The sequence below is a fragment of the Ciconia boyciana genome, chromosome 4, assembly GCF_034638445.1.
Source record: "Ciconia boyciana chromosome 4, ASM3463844v1, whole genome shotgun sequence".
Taxonomy (NCBI): Eukaryota; Metazoa; Chordata; class Aves; order Ciconiiformes; family Ciconiidae; genus Ciconia; species Ciconia boyciana.
In genome coordinates, this window is record NC_132937.1 from 44,330,674 (window position 1) to 44,349,338 (window position 18,665).

An 18,665-nucleotide genomic window follows, 5' to 3' on the forward strand; every position below is an offset into this window, starting at 1 on the left:
GACTCAACATGCAGCTGGCTGTGCAGTAAATAACCAGTCTCACTTCTATAAACAAGTGGGATTCTAGTAGTAAACTCAAAAGTGTTATTAATTCACTTTGTGGAAACAACTGTGGTAGATTATTTTGATAGTGTATACTTTCATTTAATAGAAATAAGGGGAATGTCAATGTTTGTAACTGGTAGAATGACACACACAGTAGTTCTGGGAGTTGAGCTCTCTGTGGCAGAGTGGCGGCACGTCTCCCTGAAAACAGTATTGTTCATTGAGAGACTTGTGTCAAGCTTGACTTTGGTGGTAAATGCCCCTTCAAATGAGAGTAAGCTCTTGGTATCAAGAATGGAAAGTACAGAGCTGCAATGTGGAAGTAGTGAGTGGTTAAACAGTTAAAAGGTGATACTTGCCAAATACATCTGCATGCTGTTTACTCAGGATTATTACTCATCAGCTCAAACAGTACTGTGCATTAACTGTTTAATAAAAAATCTTGGATACTCTGTGTGCCTCCATCTACCAAATGCAGTTATTTTTCTTTCTAAAAAGACATTGCAAGGAGTGTTTTTTCTTCAGTGGGCTTTCATTACAGTGAAACTCATTGAGTTAACAGACCAGAGTTACACCCTAGCCATAGGGAGTAGATGCTGCTCAGCCACATGGGTGGGGTGTGCAAGTAGCAATGATACATATTCAGTAACATTCAACAGAGTTAGCTTTTTGGCTCTTTTGAGAGACACCAACACACACCACCACCGCTACCCTCCCCCTGCCCCTACTGAAAAAGAGAACAGCTGCAGGAGCTAGCATGACTCTAAAGAGCTGGGAGAATTCTTCTAAAAACACAAGACTTGGGGCATCTCCTGCTTTTTTAATTCAATGTCCACTTGCTGTTATTGGAAGCTCTTAAGGTAATTCTTGTAATATAACTTCCATTGTAGGACAACAAAAAGATCCTTTTCTTTGAAAACAGATAATGCTTGAAAATATGCATTTGCTATCACTTTAGTGTCATCTAGGTGAATGGACTTACTGCAGAGGAATCAAAATTCTGGTGTCTTGAGCATACCTATTTTAAATGGGAGGGGAGGAAGAAAGGTTTAATATTTAAATACTAGCAGTTAAATGTCATGTATTGAAAGGTATGAACACAGGCATCAGAAAATTGGGGGGAGGGAGGAGGGGGAGGAATAGAGAGAGAGATGTCCATCTTTCTTCCCCCCCATTACCTTAAAATTGCTGGTTTAAGCAAACAAATATAGCTGAGGCTGCTCAGCTGATAAGAACTACTTGCCCTGATGTATGTTATGATGCTGGTAGTGAAACTTGTAGATGTTGTAGATAAGCTGTGCTTTCAGGGGAAGATTAGATGGATTGCTCAAGTTATTAGCCCTTTACTGGAAATAACAAAGAGTTTCTTTATTTAAAATTGAATCAAATATGCTCTTTCAAGGAGGAAAACTAAGCTTGGGTATGTCTTACACATTCCATTATTTTAACACTGTTATCAGCAGGAACTCTTTAATATGTATGATATTGCTTGTCATTTAATGTTACTAAATTTGCTAAGTGCGCTTATTGCTGGAAACTGTATGTTTCCTGAAATAAGACTTTAGGGGAAAGCCAGTGAATCAGCAGTTTTAGTTGACTACACTAGTGTATGCTGCAGCAAACCTAAATACTGTCACTTCTCCAAACTGTTGAAACATCTCTTTCAGGAAAGAAAAAAATAGTTCTTTGTCTGTCTTGGCACCCTTTTGCCACTCTTGGGCCCATGTTCGAACAGCAGCTATAAGTTGCAGGTTTATTAATAAGTAGTTAAAGTTAAGACTGTTTAAAGCTGGACTAAAGCTTTCAGTCCATTCCAGACCAACACACTTGATTAAGTATAAACAATGCAGATTGTTTCACTTGGACCAGCCCAATCTTTCTTTGCCTGTGTGTTCCAGTTATGCTTCATAACAATCACTTTGGCTTTGAAAATAGATATTATAATTATCTGAAGAATGGATCCTTACGGGGTGGAGGCCTGGGTATCTAATTGGACATGCTCTGAGCAGGAGGTGGGACTAGAGATATCTTGCAACCTAGTCATTCTGATTCTGTGATAAAATCACATTTCTTATATAGCAGTTAATTCTTCCTTGCTCATGTAATAATATTTTCTACTTCACAGCAAAAGGATTCCTCATTCCTGTCTTGAAAGGATCCTTTTTTAACAAAGTGAAGTTTTATTGCCTCAATTTGGTAGCTTTCAGACTTTGTAAATAAAAGATCTGGTTAAACTCTGCCTCCTTGAAGTTTTGCTTTATGCTTGCACTGTTTGAAGGTGCAGCTTCTACTTATTTCCATTCTTGTTTCTACCTGCCCCCAAATATGCTAAACGAGGTTAAGCAGAAAATGAAATCTATTTCATGTGTTAAGTGGTATTAGTAGGTTTGAGGAAATCTGTTAGGTAAACCTGCCACTTTAAAATGTAAAAAGAAAGTGCAAAGATAAGCAACAACAGCTCTTTAGACTACACTTCCTGTAATCTAATCAAACAACACATAGGACTTAAGGTTTGTGCAAGTGTATCTAATTGATCTTCAGAGACTTACTGGGCTAGTTTTGTGTTTTAATTTTTGAAAAGATGCCATCATGGCTGCTAGGTGCATGTCTTCAGTAGATCAAGAGTGTTCAGCTGGCAGTACCAGTCATACATAGCCTCTCTTCTTGGACTGTCCATGGGAGTAGACAGGTGATGCACCTAGAATAAAACCATGCCTCCATTATGTGTTTTGGCTTGGTCATATGAAAAGGAAGTCTGCAGTATGTGACCTGAGGCTGCAATTAGAAGCAAACCTTGTGTGTCACCTGGCTGGAAAGGTTTTCTGCCAGCCTCATTGATTATACTGTCTTGATATAAAATGCTTCAAGAAGAGTCTTACCTTTTTAGAGCCCTGTGATACACAGGCAATCTGCAAAGTTTTCCTTTACTATCCTAGACTGTGGGGCAGCTTTGAGTCTGGAGTGCTTTTGGATGAAGATATCATAGTTTCACTTCACTGCCATTTTTATGGCTGCTACTTTGTCATGCCTGAACTGTTCTATATGCCGATCTGTCAGAATATGAAGATGTGGTGTCAGAATATGCATTTTTGTCACTGCTGTGCAGAATGGGCAGGGAACACCTTACCTCACCTACTGTCAGGTGGGAGTCTCCCTCCCCTCACTTAGCAATGGAGTTAAGTCAGCTTTTAATGTGTTGCAATTCAAAACAGCTAACAGCAAGAATATGGCCATTCTCCTTAAGTGTTATGCCACTCCCCCTACACACACTCTGGGGTCTGCAGGCAATAGCATCAGTGTTTCATGCAGTTCGTGAGCTCTTATGGGTGGCTTTCTCATGATGAATTCTTCAGGGATATACTGCTGTAAGGGAACCAGGAATGGGATTGGACTTTACCAGTATGAAGAGAATGTGTGGGTCTACAAAATAATTTATTCTGAGGACATATGTATTGAATGTGTTTCTGCAGTTGCCTGGACTTTTCATAGTACAGTGTGCAGTTAAGGCACAAGTTCTTGCAGAAGGTGCTCCTACAGCTTGTGCAAAACACAGTGGTGCTGTAAGGAAACAAGACAATTTAGTTACTAGAAGACTGAGTTAAATAGGCTTCTAAACGCTTGTTTTATCAGTAGTACACTACTCTCTAGCTAATGCTTATTGCAGGGAGGTTTTTGTGTTGGTATGCAGCACTGCACTGGCGTCCTTTGTCTTGTTCATGCCTCTTTACCTGTCTGGAAAGCAGTAAGAACAAAAAAGGTGACTCACAGCTTTAATGCACAACCTAATGATGGCCAACAGTATTAGTCCTGTATAAAACTGGTGATAACGCTTATCTTTGAAGTCCTGAGCATTTTAGAGCCTAGATCCTTTGGTTTGCTTTCTCCTGGTGCATTAGAAGCAGTCTTTTGTGAGCTGTTTCTCCACCAATTCCCAGGTTTTCCTTCGAGGGCAGGGTAAGTCAGCTTATTGTAGAGACCTGTGCTGTGCTTGAAGTTGTTTTTCCTATTGTCTTGCACAGAGGGTGTTGGCTTTTCAGCAAATAAAAGCAGTTTCTTTTTGCATGAATGAGTAATGATGGGGGGGGAGGTGTTTGTATTGGCAGATTAAGTTGAATTTAATATTTTTACTGGTATGTTTACTGATACTGTGTGTAATGTCAGGTAACATTTTAATTGCAGAAGATTAGCTTTCTGAAAGTTGCATTGCATAAAACAGTTCTACAAACTCCTAAGTAAGCCTACTTAAACTTAAGTGTTATGAATAGAGTAGATAACTTATTTCAAATGAAATCTCTCTATCACTACTGCATGACTTTATGAGTTTGGAAGGGTTTAACTAGAACTTTGTTTCTTCTGATGCTGCTCAAAGTGCATATGCATACAGGGAAAACTAGTTTGGTGAGAACCTACTTAATGCATACTCTGTACATGAAGAAATGCTGTGCCTGTTCATCTGGCTGGTATATAGAACTCCTTTTCATGATGAGCTGTATGTTTGATAGCTGCAGACTAATGGCAGAGCATTTGAATGTGAAGAAAAGTCTTCTACTAGGACATGGTACTTGAGACAGAGGTGCCCAGTTTTCTGTATGTCACATATTAAGCATTTATTTTTTTTAAAGCTAAATTGTGTTGAGCCTAACTACTTCATGTTAGATGAAGTTTTAAGAAATCTGTGCCTAAACATTTGTCAGAGTGTTTAATTTGGTACTAATGTCTTTGGGCAGTCTTAACTGGAAATTAATGTGTTGTTAGTTGGTTCACTGTTTTGAACTGGCTGAGATGTGACTTCAGAGTAGTTTCATTGATCTCTAAAACTTCTAATTCACTGTCATTCTTTCAGCAATAGATGTCACTGTACTTCTCGCGTACTGTGCAGAAAACTTTATCCTTACTTAGCAACGTGTCTCAAATGTAATTATAAGGGCTAAAGGTGAAACTGCTCTGTTTTTAATTGCCAAGGAAAGGAGGTTTATCGGCACAGGGACTGAAGCAGAAGACAGGGTAAGGGTTACTGTTGGACTTTGACCATTAGTAACCTTTAGACGTGTGTGTTTCCTTTTTGCTATTTCCCTCTAGTGGTCACACAGGATATTGACTTGGAGAGGTTAAATACGTGAACTGGTATCTTTTCAAATGCTTCTACATAAATAAACTAACGCAGAAATAATATGGGGTGTATGGAAACCTGTTAGAATGCAGTGTATCATGCTGTCTTGTGATGGGAGGGCATACTTTCATGCTTCAGGTTGGTGAATCAACAAGCTTTTGGAAATGATCAGGATTTTTATCCTTTTCGATATCCAAATGCGCCCTTTACTTGTAACTCAATCATACAGAGCTCTTAGCATAATCTAAATTTGTTTCTAAAGTTTTTTGAGGTGGGAACTGCGCTATATGCATATCTTTGCCTTTCTGTGTCTGGTTTTATGTCTGAACAGTTGAAGTGTTCAGATATATCACTTCAGTGTTTTGTTTTTATCATGTTAGACTTGTTCTTGACCCACAGACTAACATGAGAATTATAGACTCAGGTAGTGCTAGCCTTTGTAAACCAATTCACGTTTTCATTTAACTTTTTAAAAATGTTGGTACGTTCATTGTTTCAGGTGTTTGACTTAAGATCTTGCAAATGTTTCTTATCGTGTAGCTCTTTTCTGCTTGTCATGCAGAGCTATTCTTTTTTTGTTTATATAGTTATCTTTTCAGAACTTTATAATCGATACTTTCTATCTAGTGTGTTAATCTTTTGTAAAAAAAAAAAAATTACCTTTGGACAGAATTACTACGTAGTTAGTTTGAGCTTAAGATCTGGAATCTTTGTTGCCAAAGTGATGTATGGTTGGAAATGGGTGTAAAGCTTCTACTGATGGCAGGATTCTGTGTGCATAAAGAGCTTTTAAACCAAACTGGGCTTCGTTTCTAAACAAACATAATTTTGACACAAATAGAAGGACTGTTTTTATGAACTTCAACCCTGGACAACTTCAGGAATCTGAAGCTATATCAGGAACATGACAAAGATGAATGTCCTGGGGAGTCCCTTATTTGGTATAACCTTTTTTGTTTAAACTGTGTAATGGGTGCAGTGAGCCTCCCTTGGTTTTGAGGGGAGTGGGTGTTGAGACCTGATAAAAACAGGGGCTACAGCAAGAAGAAAAGAAGAAGGATAGGGAATAAGTTTTGGAAGTCAAGAAAAATGTGTTAGATTTGATAGGGTGTGAGATGCAAAACAAACAACACTGTGTTGAAAGTAAACATCTCTCTTTCCCTGCCTTTACCCACATTATTGTTGTAAGATTGCAGTTTAAACTGAATGTGTTCTCATAGTTTTCCTTTGGGTGTAAGATCAATTTTTCTTAAACCCTCTGTCAAACATAATATGGACCTTCCCTGTTTGACGATTCCAACTTCCTTCATCCTCCAGTGCTTGCTACCTGTTGCATACTCTGGGGTATACTGAGCATTTAACAGAGATTTCTATTCTGATGGCTAGGTGAATGTCTGAGGATTGAGTGGAGGGAAAAAATCTGTTCCCATGTGTAGCAGTGACAAGGTAACTGTTAACTGCACCAGGTGGACAAGAGATTTAATGATCTTTGTGGTTTTTTGCAGAAACATTTGCTTTGATAATTTTTCTGCTTATTGATAAGCCTGCTAATGGATTAGTTCTGTGTTGCTGTAAAGCTTTTTGTAGTCCATTTCTTACTGTGCAAGTAAGAACCTTGCTTGCACCTGTACTTGGAATTCAAGGGTTTCCTGATATAAAAATGTTTCTTCTGAATAAGCAAGGTGTAGGCTTCTCAACTCCAGGACCAAAACTGGCTCAGACTTGCAACAAGTAACTTTCTGCAAAGGTGAAAAAAACCACTTTGCTGTTTAACCATGGTCTCTCCTTTGAAATCTGATTGTGGTCTTTAGCCCAGGATTCTTCAGTGTAACACTGATTGTGGATGTGTTTTTTCACTTCTACACAGAGATGATGTTAATATAACACTTCACTACCTTAAATAGGTTAAAAAAAACAGCCAAGTGGAGTAAGAGGCAATCATTCATTTCCTGCTGCTTTGAAGGATGAGTAAGATATTACCTAAATGTCTGTTAACTGTGAATGCGGCATGTAGTTTAGTCCTGGTGACTGTTGAGTGAGAGGAGCTCAGTGATTCCTGTGTGCTCTGTCCCGGTGTGGGGTGGACCTTCCCTCCCATGATAGGCTCTCCGTGGAAGAGCCCCCAGAGGCTGCTTCTCAGGCTCCTGCAGCGGGTTTCCCTGCCGCCTCCCGGCTCGTCTGCCTGCTGGCACTTGTGCATCATCCCTGGCAACACTCCCTTTTGAATTCTATGCATAACGATGATGTAATAATATTTAATATAACTACTAAATGCAATTTAACTATTATGTAATTTCGTATAACTATTAAAAAGAACCATATGGCAAGTGCTTTCAGTTAGGATCAGAACTGTTCTTATTTTTAAAGGCACAGTTTTTCAAGGACTGTCCTTAAACCAAGATCAAGCAGTATGTATTTGAATGAACTCATTCTTTGAAATTGGTGACTATTCCCTCTACCTTTCAAAGCATTAAAAAAGCAAGTAAGAACACCTACTTAAGTGCATTGGGAGCTGAGGCCAGAACATCAGTGCTTTTCCTGACAGCGTCTAACAGCAGAATGGAGACTTCTAGTTCTCGTGTAGCTCTGCAGATCTTATTTGTCCCTTCCCTGGCAGCCCAGATTCATAGGAGGAACAAATGTAGCCCACTCCCAGCCTTGCTATAGCCTCGTGGCCCAGCAGTACAAGCTGCTTTAGTTTTATTACTAAGTCAGTATACAGAGGAATGCAGTTATTGTCAGCTTGGTTTTTGGTACTTTTGCTCAGGGAAGAGTTTTATTCTGTAAAATCACACTTTGAGACAGTGGTTCCCAAGTCTGAGGAGCAGGACAGTAAAGGCGTTCCGTTGCTCGCGTTCTCTGTGGGCTCTTGGGTGTCCTCCTGCTCTGTGTCCTGGCTGTTCTTCATTCTGCTTTTGGAATACCTGCCTCTCCCTATTCAGCTCTTGTGGAATCTTAGCATTTAAAGATGTTGAAAAGTATTTGGTGAATAGTTTTCCTGTGTACATTAACAATTAAGAGAATTCATGGAAAAACAATACACATCCATGTAATTAAACATGGGTGTGAACTACATGGATAAAGATTATCAAAGGCTGGTCATTTGCCTTTGGCTCTTTGTCAACCTGCGTTCTCTTCTCTCTGCAGTAATTTGTGTTGATAATGCTTCTTGGCTCTTTCCCTTTCTTTAGAAAGCAGTATGTGGTTCCAGGGATCAGCCTGTGTACTACTCTAGCTCAGGCAGCCGTTAGAGGCTTATTGTCCACAGGCAACACATCGTGACTTACCAAAAGTATATGGAGTTTGAGAAACAAAGACCCAAAAGATAATTGGTACGTAGATTGGACAAGTGAGTATAGCAGTTACAGTATCTTAGGGCTATATTGCTATAGTTTCTGGTTTTTCAGTTGTCATCTTATAAATATTTTTGAACTCAGAATTCCTGTTTTTTCCTCCCGTGCATGTAGTATGCTTATTTACTATGGAATTGCAACATTTATCACTGTTGGAGGAAAAATATGTCTAAATTTCTTTACCTGTTTTTGCAGTCGCAAAGAAAGGTCATGTTAGAAGCTTTTTTGCTAAGTAGTCTCCTGCACTGTGCTTGGGAGGGCTGTAGGCAGGAGAATCATCATCCAGCTGCTGTGACCTGGATTGTGAAATTCCCATCTCTGCCTTCCTGCTAATAACTAACTCATTTTGAAACCTTAAATTTCCATTGCCAGTGGCTATGGAACAGTTGAAAAATCAGACCTACAGACACATGTTAATTGTATCTTTAACTTCAGTCCTCAGAAATGCATCCTATACTGCCCTGCCTGTAGTGTCTGTGGTGTTCTTACTGTCTGCAGCCATCCCTGCGTAGCCCTTCCTTGGCTCATCCTAGCAGTAACCATTCTGTCTTCAAGTATATGTTGAAGCATTTGCAGCAAGTCTAAAAAAATGCCCTTGGAAGATAAATGTCTCACGGAGCTTGTCTGCTTAGTCTCCACAAAGTCTTCCATAGTACCTTCCAGCTCTTTCGTTTTATGTTTTTACTTTTTTCTACATTCTTGTTTTTTGTCAGATATTGTGGTTTGATCTTTTGGATGTTTTAGTAGGTTTCTTCACAAATGCTGCAGAGAACATAGAGTCATTGTATCCTAAATCTCTGTTTCATCACTTCCTAGGGTGAGCCGTATGTCTTAGAGGGAGGAGCTGCCTGCTGCTTGTGTTATGTAAAATAATAAATAATTTATAATGCTAACTGAAAATACCTGCTTTGGTGGACAGACATACACTGAAGTGCTTGACAGGCACTAAATTGACACATAATCAAAACAATTCATTGAAGACATGGGAGAATAATTTGCTTTATTTGATTTTTTTAAGTGTGGGAGCTTTCCTGTGAGTCTGTGCTTTACTCAAGCATATTATTGACCCACTTTAGGAAATCCTTAACTGGCGGATCAGTGTGAGCCATAATGGAGGTCTGCAATATGATTCTGTGAATACTTAGCTATTTTACTGAAAGCAGCTTTTCTGACGTACTGCCTTGTGGCTGATACCAGCACCTGCTCCAGTAAGAATCACATGAAGCTTTGGATCTTGTGGCTCTTTCCTCTCGTCTATCATAACGAAAAAGCATTTTGAAAGGATTAATGGATTTTGTGCACCGCCTTAGAAAGCTGAAGGTGTTGCAGTGTACTAACAAATGCCAGTTTTAGTGTAGCTTTGAAGCTATGATGTATGCATGGCATTTAAGAACTGCATCTATATACTGAGCATGGTAATTTATCATTAGTGCTTGATGGTATGAATTGATACAACTTCTGCAAGTTATTTTGCTTTCAAGCCGAGACTGTTAGCTTCTATCATATGGACTCTACCTGCTTTTCCAATTTTTATCTTGTGAAATTGTGTAAACAGAAGAAGCTTGTGTCAACATTCCTCTTCTCAATGTAATTGAATATTTCTGCAGTGAATAGTTAATGATGATCTGCTTTGCAAGACATAAATGCGGCAGTGACCTGCTCTCATTTAGATGTTGCGGTAGTAGAATGGTGGGGCTTTGCATGATGCATGCTTTCATTGTTTGTGTTAAGCTGCTTGCATGTGTGCTGTGAGCTGGATGGCTTGTCTCTGCATCAGTTATAAAGGAATACTTATTTTCTGTTTCTTCTGACAAATAAGTATTCTTGATGTAGTTTTCATTTTTCCCCTTGGCTACTAAAACATAATTGTCTGAGACAGTTTTGTTAACATGATCTGTAGATGCACATGCTTTGGATTCACGTTGTGTGCTGTTCAGTCTGCTGAATTTGCTTCTTGGTTGCAAATAGTTAAAACTGCCTAAATGCTTTTTATTGCATTATTTATTTTATTATTATTTATTTTAGCACCTTTTCATTGCTAGAGTTTGCAAGCTGATAGCTGTATACAGCTGATAGCTGAACATGCTGTCTTATGTACAATTCTGAAATGTGGATAAACTGTTTAGTGGAATTGATCACAAGCATAAATGACAGTCAAATAAATATACTCCTGAAAAGGTACCTTAAAAAATCAAGCTTACATACTGATATAGAAAGACGTTTTTCTTTCACCCTCAGCTTTTATTTTGTGAACTAATTAACTGAGCATTGACTGTATGGATAATATTGGAAGAAAAGGATTTAATTCAAATGTAGGACATAAGTCACCAGATTTTCTACTTCTAAGATTACATCTATTCTTGTAAGTTCTAGAGTAGTACTATTAAGATGTGACTTTGATTAACTCCTCAAATACAGAAGTTAAGAAATTTCACTTCCTAAGCTTAAATCCAGGTTTTGCAATGGTGTGTCTTTATCACTTAAAGGCGAAACCAATCAGAAGACATTTGCTGTCCTTAGTTAAAATGCTCTGACCTCAATGCAATGGATATTTTCACTACATTTTAAAATTTATGTGTTCATTAAGTCATATCCTATTGAAATGAAATTTTACCTTCTTTCTAGTGTGTACAACTTACAGAGAAAATAGAATGAGTCCCCACTGTCAAACTGACTAATAAAAGCACATTCAGAGTCATCTTAATATTTGTAGCATATAATTAAATAAACACTGAAGTTACCAGTAAAACAGTGAAGTTTTTTGATTTGCATTTAGAGGAAATCTTAAATGTTTCATGTTTCAGAGTGTTGTGACTCTTATAAAATGCTCTTTTGAGGTTTATGCTCATTAAACACTTCTGAAATGAAATAATTGTATGCCCAGAACTCTTACTTGTCCTTTTAAAAATCCTTCTATTCCCTTACCTACTTCATTTTTACTTGTCAAGCCTTTGGGGGACTTAAAGTCCATAAAAAGAGCCAAAACCCCTTATTTGAGTATTTGCAAAAAACCTAATCAAAGCTTCATCATTTGATTTCTCTTATACTTAAAATTACAACCCAGTGAATTAGGTATAATTTTTGCACTGAATTGCACTGCAGTTCAAAATGTGGTCCAATATCCCAAATACATTACCAAAGCCAGGTATACTGCTTAACACTTGAACTGAAATTCTAAAAAAGCCCCATGTATCCAGTGTGAATGCTTTTAACAAAAAGCCTATTCCAGTAGATATTTTAAAGCCAAGCTTTAAAACAAGTAATAGGACTAATTTTTTAAAAATGGAGCTTTTAGCACTTTGGTTGCTACACTTAATGCAGTTGTTTTTCTAGGACTCTAGCTTAGTATAAAATAGCTCTAAATACATGATTTATAGCAGAAATTACTAAATGATTAATACATCCTTATAGTGTGACTTAATAAGGAAACTGTCTTGTGTTCTATCATTTCACTCTAAGCAGTCATTAAACATAAACTTCTATTTCTGCTAGTTCAGATAAGTTGCAGTGTTTCTAATTTTTTGCTAAATTAAGCAATGAACTTAAGATGTGCCTTATTAAATCTTTTGAATTTACAAGTGCCCCTTTTTTTAAATTTTAAGTTGATAATCACTTCGACTACTTCCACCAAGACTTTTGGAGTACCTTTTTCTAACTACACTTGCATTTCTTGGTCATATTGATTTTTCACTTCTACTTTTGACACTCATCCTGTTTCTCTTCTGCTTCCTCAATGCTTTCTTGTCTTCCACCTAATTCTTTAAATGGGCCAGATAGAAATTGACTCTTGGCTGCTCCTTGCTTGGTTTTGTTGGATAATCTCATTCAGTCATGTTTGTTCAGGAATTATGTTGACAACTCTGGGACTCACATTTTTCTTTTCAGTCCTACCTTCATTTCTCCAAAACTGCATTTCTCTGCCCCTGCTCCTTTGTAACCCAAACATACATACTTTGTCCCGCACATTGCAGTATTGTCTAAATCCTCCTGTTTTAACCAACACTTCAAAAAACATTGTCTTTTCTCCTTGCTTTTAATACTCTTAAGTTCATTTGCATCTTAATTTATCAGCACTCTCCTGCCTTCCCAAAGCCTATGGAGTTTCCAATTTTTCCATAAAAAGTACAACAGCTAGAATTTTGTTGTTACTTCTTGTTTGTTCTGTATCATTTGTTTTGTCTCCCCTTCTCCCTGCCCCATCTGAATGTCTATGCTACTGCAGAATTTCTTATTTCTGTCAAAAGTCCTTCACAATGTTGTCACTGTCTACTTGATCAAGCTCCTCTATGAACAGTATTTCAAATATTACTCTGAACCATCTGTTTATTTCTTGTACATTCTCTTTGAAGGTTTTTCTTCTCCTTTGCCATGCACAGGCCACTTACATTAATCTTTAGGGAAAGACTTTTTTCCAGTTCCTCTGTATCTGCTTCTGTTTGATTTGTGAGGAAATTTGTCAAACTTAATATTTTTAGATCTTTTCAGTGTTATTTTAATCAAGAGATGGGATTTTTTTGTTAGTTAGTTACTATTACTGTTTTCTTCTTCCTGCTTTTAGTATCTGACTTTGTTTTATGTAGACTTTTGTTCTTTGTAAAAAATAATTTCAGTCTAATATAAAGAATCTTGCTAAAGAAGCCTGGAACAAGCAAAAAAAAAAAAACTTGATAGCAGTAATCGTCTCTTTTTCTAGGATCTCTGTTTTGTTGCTTTTAAAAATAAAATAGCACTATTTGCATCATTGGAAGGATTGACTGAGGCTGTCTTCAAACTGAACCATGTTAATCCCCTGATTAATTGTGGAGAACTGTAGGTTTTTGAATGCTATGTGAAAATTGCTTGGTAGGGATTACATAAACCAAAATAATGGAACATTGTCCCCTTTTTGAACCCCTAAATAAATGTTGCCTTGTTCTTTTGGGGGCACATAATAAGTTGTAGATAACTAATTTTTTACAGATCATTATGAAGATAAAAAATAGATTCATAGTAACTTTACAGATGCTGCATCAACATCTTAAATATGCAGGCACAATTTGAATTAAGTCCCTGCTGCTTCCTGACAAGAAACAAATGGACTGGTTTCAGAGGAAATGACATTAATCTTGCTTTCATGATTATTTCTTTATTAAAAGCCTCAGGACTCTAGTTTTGTGTGTGGTTTGTTTTTTAGACTGAATCTGGCTATGGATCAGAATCAAGCTTACGACGCCATGGCTCCATGGTGTCTCTTGTTTCTGGAGCAAGTGGATATTCTGCGACATCCACCTCTTCATTCAAGGTTAGTGAATAAAGTTTTCTTAGTATTGGCAATTAAATAACACGTGCAACTGCAAAAAGTACCTTATGTGAAGACTCATTCACACAATTATAGAAAAAATACAAAATACTTGGTTTACTCTAAGTGTTAGTCATTCATCATATGATGATCAGATCATACAGGAAGCTCGCTCATGCCTCTGTGCAGTTGTCCCTTTTAAACTGTGGTGTCATCTTCCAGTGGCAAGAAAATCAAACCTGTGGGAACATTTAATTAACCTTTCCCAGTTTACTCCTCAGAATATCAGGGCCTCTAAATGAAAAGGAATGCTGATTCTGTGACTTAATAAATTTGATTAATATTGGTTGACAAATGATGGCTTTCCTTGTCTCATGCACATAAACATTTAACATATGCACTTGGGTGGGCTGTACTTCTCAGAGCAGAAGAGGAGTAAAGACTGGAACAAAGATCTGAAACTGGAGCTGATTGTTTTCAGGCAAATGGGCATAAACTTTATAGCATGTAGGATTGCATTTTTTAATAAGCTTTTGAATGTTCTAAAGTAGCAGATGCAGTCAAGGAAAAATTGAGACCAGTGGACAAAATGAGTAAGGAACACTTGTTAGTTTCTTACATTCGTAGAATCATAGAATGGTTTGGGTTGGAAAGGACCTTAAAGATCATTTAGTTCCAAACCCCTGCCATGGGCAGGGATACCTTCCATTAGACCAGGTTGCTCAAAGCCCCATCCATCCTGGCCTTGAACACTTCCAGGGATGGGCCATCCGCAGCTTGTCTGGGCAACCTGTTCCAGTGCCTCACCACCCTCACAGTAAATAATTTGTTCCTAATATCTAATCTAAACCTACCCTATTTCAGTTTAAAACTGTTACCCCTCGTCCTATGGCTACACTCCCTGATAAAGAGTCCCTCCGCATCTTTCCTGTTGGCCCCCTTTAAGTACTGGCAGGCTGCTATAAGGTCTCCCTGGAGGCTTCTCTTCTCCAGGCTGAACAACTCCAGCTCTCTCAGCCTGTCTTCATAGGGGAGGTGCTCCAGCCCTCTGATCATCTTCATGGCCCACCTCTGGACTTGCTCTTCTAACATTAACAGTATTTCATAGCTGCTGATACCTAAAATGTCCTTAGTGTACTTGAATTTCTTCTTAGCTGCAGAAATCAAACTTTTTTTTTTCTTTATGCATTGAACTATTGCCCGGTATGTAGAGGGATTTCAGGCTTTTTTCTCTTGTATTTTCAGAAGGGCCATAGCTTACGTGAGAAGCTTGCAGAAATGGAAACCTTTAGAGACATCTTGTGTAGACAAGTTGATACTTTACAGAAATACTTTGATGCCTGTGCAGATGCAGTTTCCAAAGATGAACTCCAGAGAGATAAAGGTAAAACTGTAACTGAAAACTCTTATCTCCATAGAATTTAGGTTTTTACACAGTAATAGCCCTTGAAACAGTTACTATAGCATTTGATGCCATATAAATAAAATATGTATCTTAAATTTACTCTTTAGTATAGGAATCAATTATAGATATTTCTGCATGAACAGTGTTAACCATTTTCACTTCAGAAGTTGGTTTCCCATAAAAATCTACTTAATATTAACCTGTAGCTGTCAACTGTACAAAAGAAATGCTCTTTTAAGTATTTGATGTTATAGAACAATAATTATTTATCCTCATAAGATGAATTCAAGTTGGTTTATTGCTGTGTCTCTTACCTTTAATTTTGAAAAACAAGTAGGATATTAGTTTTGATAGAAACAATACGTTCTTTAAAAAAGGCAAAGGTGCTGCCATAATACTCCTGAGATGTATTGGCTGGAACTAGAGCACTGAGTGCACACTTGAGGCCCTAGCTTCTCAGAGCACAGCTTGTTGTCATATCCATGCACTCTCCTGAGGCATTTATATTCATCCCTGGGTTTGTTCTGGCAGCCTGAAACTTTTAGTAGTAAGAAAAAAGTAGGTAAGTACAATTCCACTTCTTTGCAGACTTTCTAGTGTAGAAGAGTAGATAGTTGCTAAATCATGGCTCTCTGTTCATCCAATTGTAACACCAAAATAATGTTGTTGTTAGCGTAGAATTGAGTGCTAAACTTCGACACTGAGCAAATGTGAGTCTCCTGATGGTTTCTGACAGGAATATTGATAGTGGTCTCGGGTCAAAAAAAACAAAAAAAAGGAGGGTTTCATGACTTGTTGCAGGAAAAAATCTTAAATGCTGCTTAGCCATGAAGATGCTCTTAATTCTTTCTTGCACACTAAAGAATTGGAAAAGCTTTCTCATTCCCATAACACACTGTCTTTCAAATTTAGTGGTAGAAGATGATGAAGATGATTTTCCTACAATGCGTTCTGATGGGGATTTTTTACATAACAGTAACAGCAATAAGGAAAAATGTAAGTGTGTCCCAACTTTTTCATTGAAAATTCATATGAATGGTATGATGATAAGCCTGATACAAGATGGGTATTTATGCTCTTTTCTAAGCAGAAAATGGCAAGAATATTTATTTAAATGTGACAGGAAGTTCTTATTCATGTTATCATTCATTAGCTGCTTTTCATGATTCTTTGAATTATTCTTAATTCACCAAATTATTAACACAAGCTTGTCGAGCTGGAATTTCCTATTCTGTGTCCAAAGCCATTTTCAGTACAAAGTTCTGTTGAAACAGCTGCATCATTCAGATATTGGGAACTGAGATTTGTAACAGGTAATTGCAGTTTTTCTTGCAAGTGTTACCTGCTTTAGGATTGTGGTGGAACACAATGCTTTTTCAGTGAGATATGTGCCAGTATGGTTTTTCCAAGTTCTCTGGCTACGTAATGGTTAAGTCAACACTGTTACTGCTGCTCACTCATAATTTTACCACTTTTTTACTGTATTTTCCATTGTTACGATGAACAGAATTCTGATTTTTATTCTTGTCTTAAATGATCTAGTTATTGTACTCACTGCATCCATGCAGTAAATGTGAAGAACTGTGCAGGTCTTGCTGTTCTAGAAATCTGATACTTCTGTCCTGGCAGAAGTTGTGTATGCATTTAAAATCTATCTGCATTCTTCTTAGACTTTCTCTTGTTTCCTGACTGAAATATTTCAGTGTTAACATCCTCTAGATGTTGACAATTCAGTTAGTCCTGTGGTATTTCTTTCTTAGACTTTGATTCACAAAACTTTGAAGTTGCACTACCTCCAGTTTCAAATCTGATGGAATCTCCCAAAGAAATACTCGACCAAAAGTGTTTTTGAAAATGTAAACACTTTCATCAAGACCCTGGAAAATATATGGGCAAAATAAGCCTTTTCTGTCTTCTGTTTTCTTTTTAATTGGCTGTTGTCCCCATGTGTTACATCTTTCCTTGCTGTATTTAAGTGCTCTTTCTAGAGTACAGCCAAAAGTCTTATGAGAAAAGAAGAAAGGAAATGGAAAGAGCTTTCAGCATACTTCCAGAATTCATCATATGAGTGGATTTTTTCAATTATGTAAAGTGCTTGCTCTGAGGATTAATCGTAATGCTGATTTCAGTGGTTAAGTAGCATATAACTGTGAAGTTTTGAATAAATCTTTCTTGCCTCTTATGACCAAAGATAAGCAAGCTTGCAACGCTCACCTGTAAGCAAGTGCACAGTTCCACTAACCCTATTGTGTATTGTACCTTTGATTGTACCTTGTGATTGTACCTTTTTTTGAGGACTGTTAAGTCAGAACAAATGTCAGAAAACTGAAAAAGCCTTCTTTAAAAAATGTTAAGTGAGAATTTAATTTTACTGCATGATTCATTTTGAAAGAGCTGTCTTTGGCAAACTTAATTTTTGTAGGATCATGTAGGAGTTTCAGCTTAATTTGCCTTTAGAACGTTTCTTCATATCTACAGTCTCCTGGTGTATCTGCTATATATACACATATGGTATGGGGAATGTCATTAGGAAAGTCTATATTTTTAGTACATCTGGTCCTCTTAGAACATTTAAATGCAAAGTATGTGACTTCGTATTTTTCATCACCTGTTTAACAGGAATTTGAAGTGATATCATATTCCTCTTGTAAAAAGTTCTGTATCAAGTCTTTGGGAACTGACATGCTAAGAAATTGCTATATATTATGAGTACCTGTGTATAAACTCACTTACCATAGCTCACTACAGAAAATAATTTCCGCGACCCCTTGCTTTTTGCAGAACTTCTAATTGCCGTTGTTATGATTCCTGATTCCATTAAATTTACTTTCCATCAGTTATTTCTATGAAAAGCCTTATCTCCATTTTAGTTTTTCTGTGCCTCAGTTTCATTTCTAAGGGCTAAATCCATTAAATATTTAGTAGCTGAGTGCTGCAAAGCTTGATTAGAAATGAAAAATTAGTCTCTGCCCGGAAGTGGAATCATAAGTGATGCAGTGGGGAAAGTAGATGTCTCAGGTTGAGACAGCCATGCCCATGTATTGGGCAGAAAACTACTCGGATAATGTATAATGAAAGACTTATCTTCAACTTCACCCTTTTCTAAAGCTTAGCCTCAGAGCTGCTGTTAAGATTCTTTGGTTTCTCAAATTTCAGGTTCCCTTCTTGAAGGACTGGAACAATCTTTTTAACTGCAGCTGAGAAGTGGTTGCCTGTTTTTTCTGGGGCTGTTCTGCAGTCAGTGCTCCAGGAAATGAGAAGCACAGGTTCAACCTCTTATTTTAGCCTACTATGATAAGAAGGAGTGTTTGAGCCTACTGTTCAGACCACTAGTATACCATTCTAATGCTCAAATCATTAGATTTAAGACTGACTTAAGGGACCATATACACATTATTTTTTGAAATTTGTTCCCTTCTGCACCTTTCCTGGGTGGGAAGAGAAAGTTCACGTGACTATAGAGATTTGTGTACT

General features: G+C 37.5%; 1 protein-coding gene across 2 annotated transcripts in view; it reads left to right on the plus strand.

Moving 5' to 3' along the window:
* CERT1 (ceramide transporter 1) overlaps positions 1–18,665 on the plus strand; it is a 78,353-nt gene that overhangs the window by 35,811 nt on the left and 23,877 nt on the right. For both annotated transcript variants that reach the window (XM_072859547.1, XM_072859548.1), the window contains exons 4-6: positions 13,682–13,789; positions 15,032–15,170; positions 16,104–16,187. In XM_072859547.1, the coding sequence (XP_072715648.1) occupies positions 13,682–13,789; positions 15,032–15,170; positions 16,104–16,187 (331 nt within the window). The remainder of the gene's footprint in view (positions 1–13,681; positions 13,790–15,031; positions 15,171–16,103; positions 16,188–18,665) is intronic.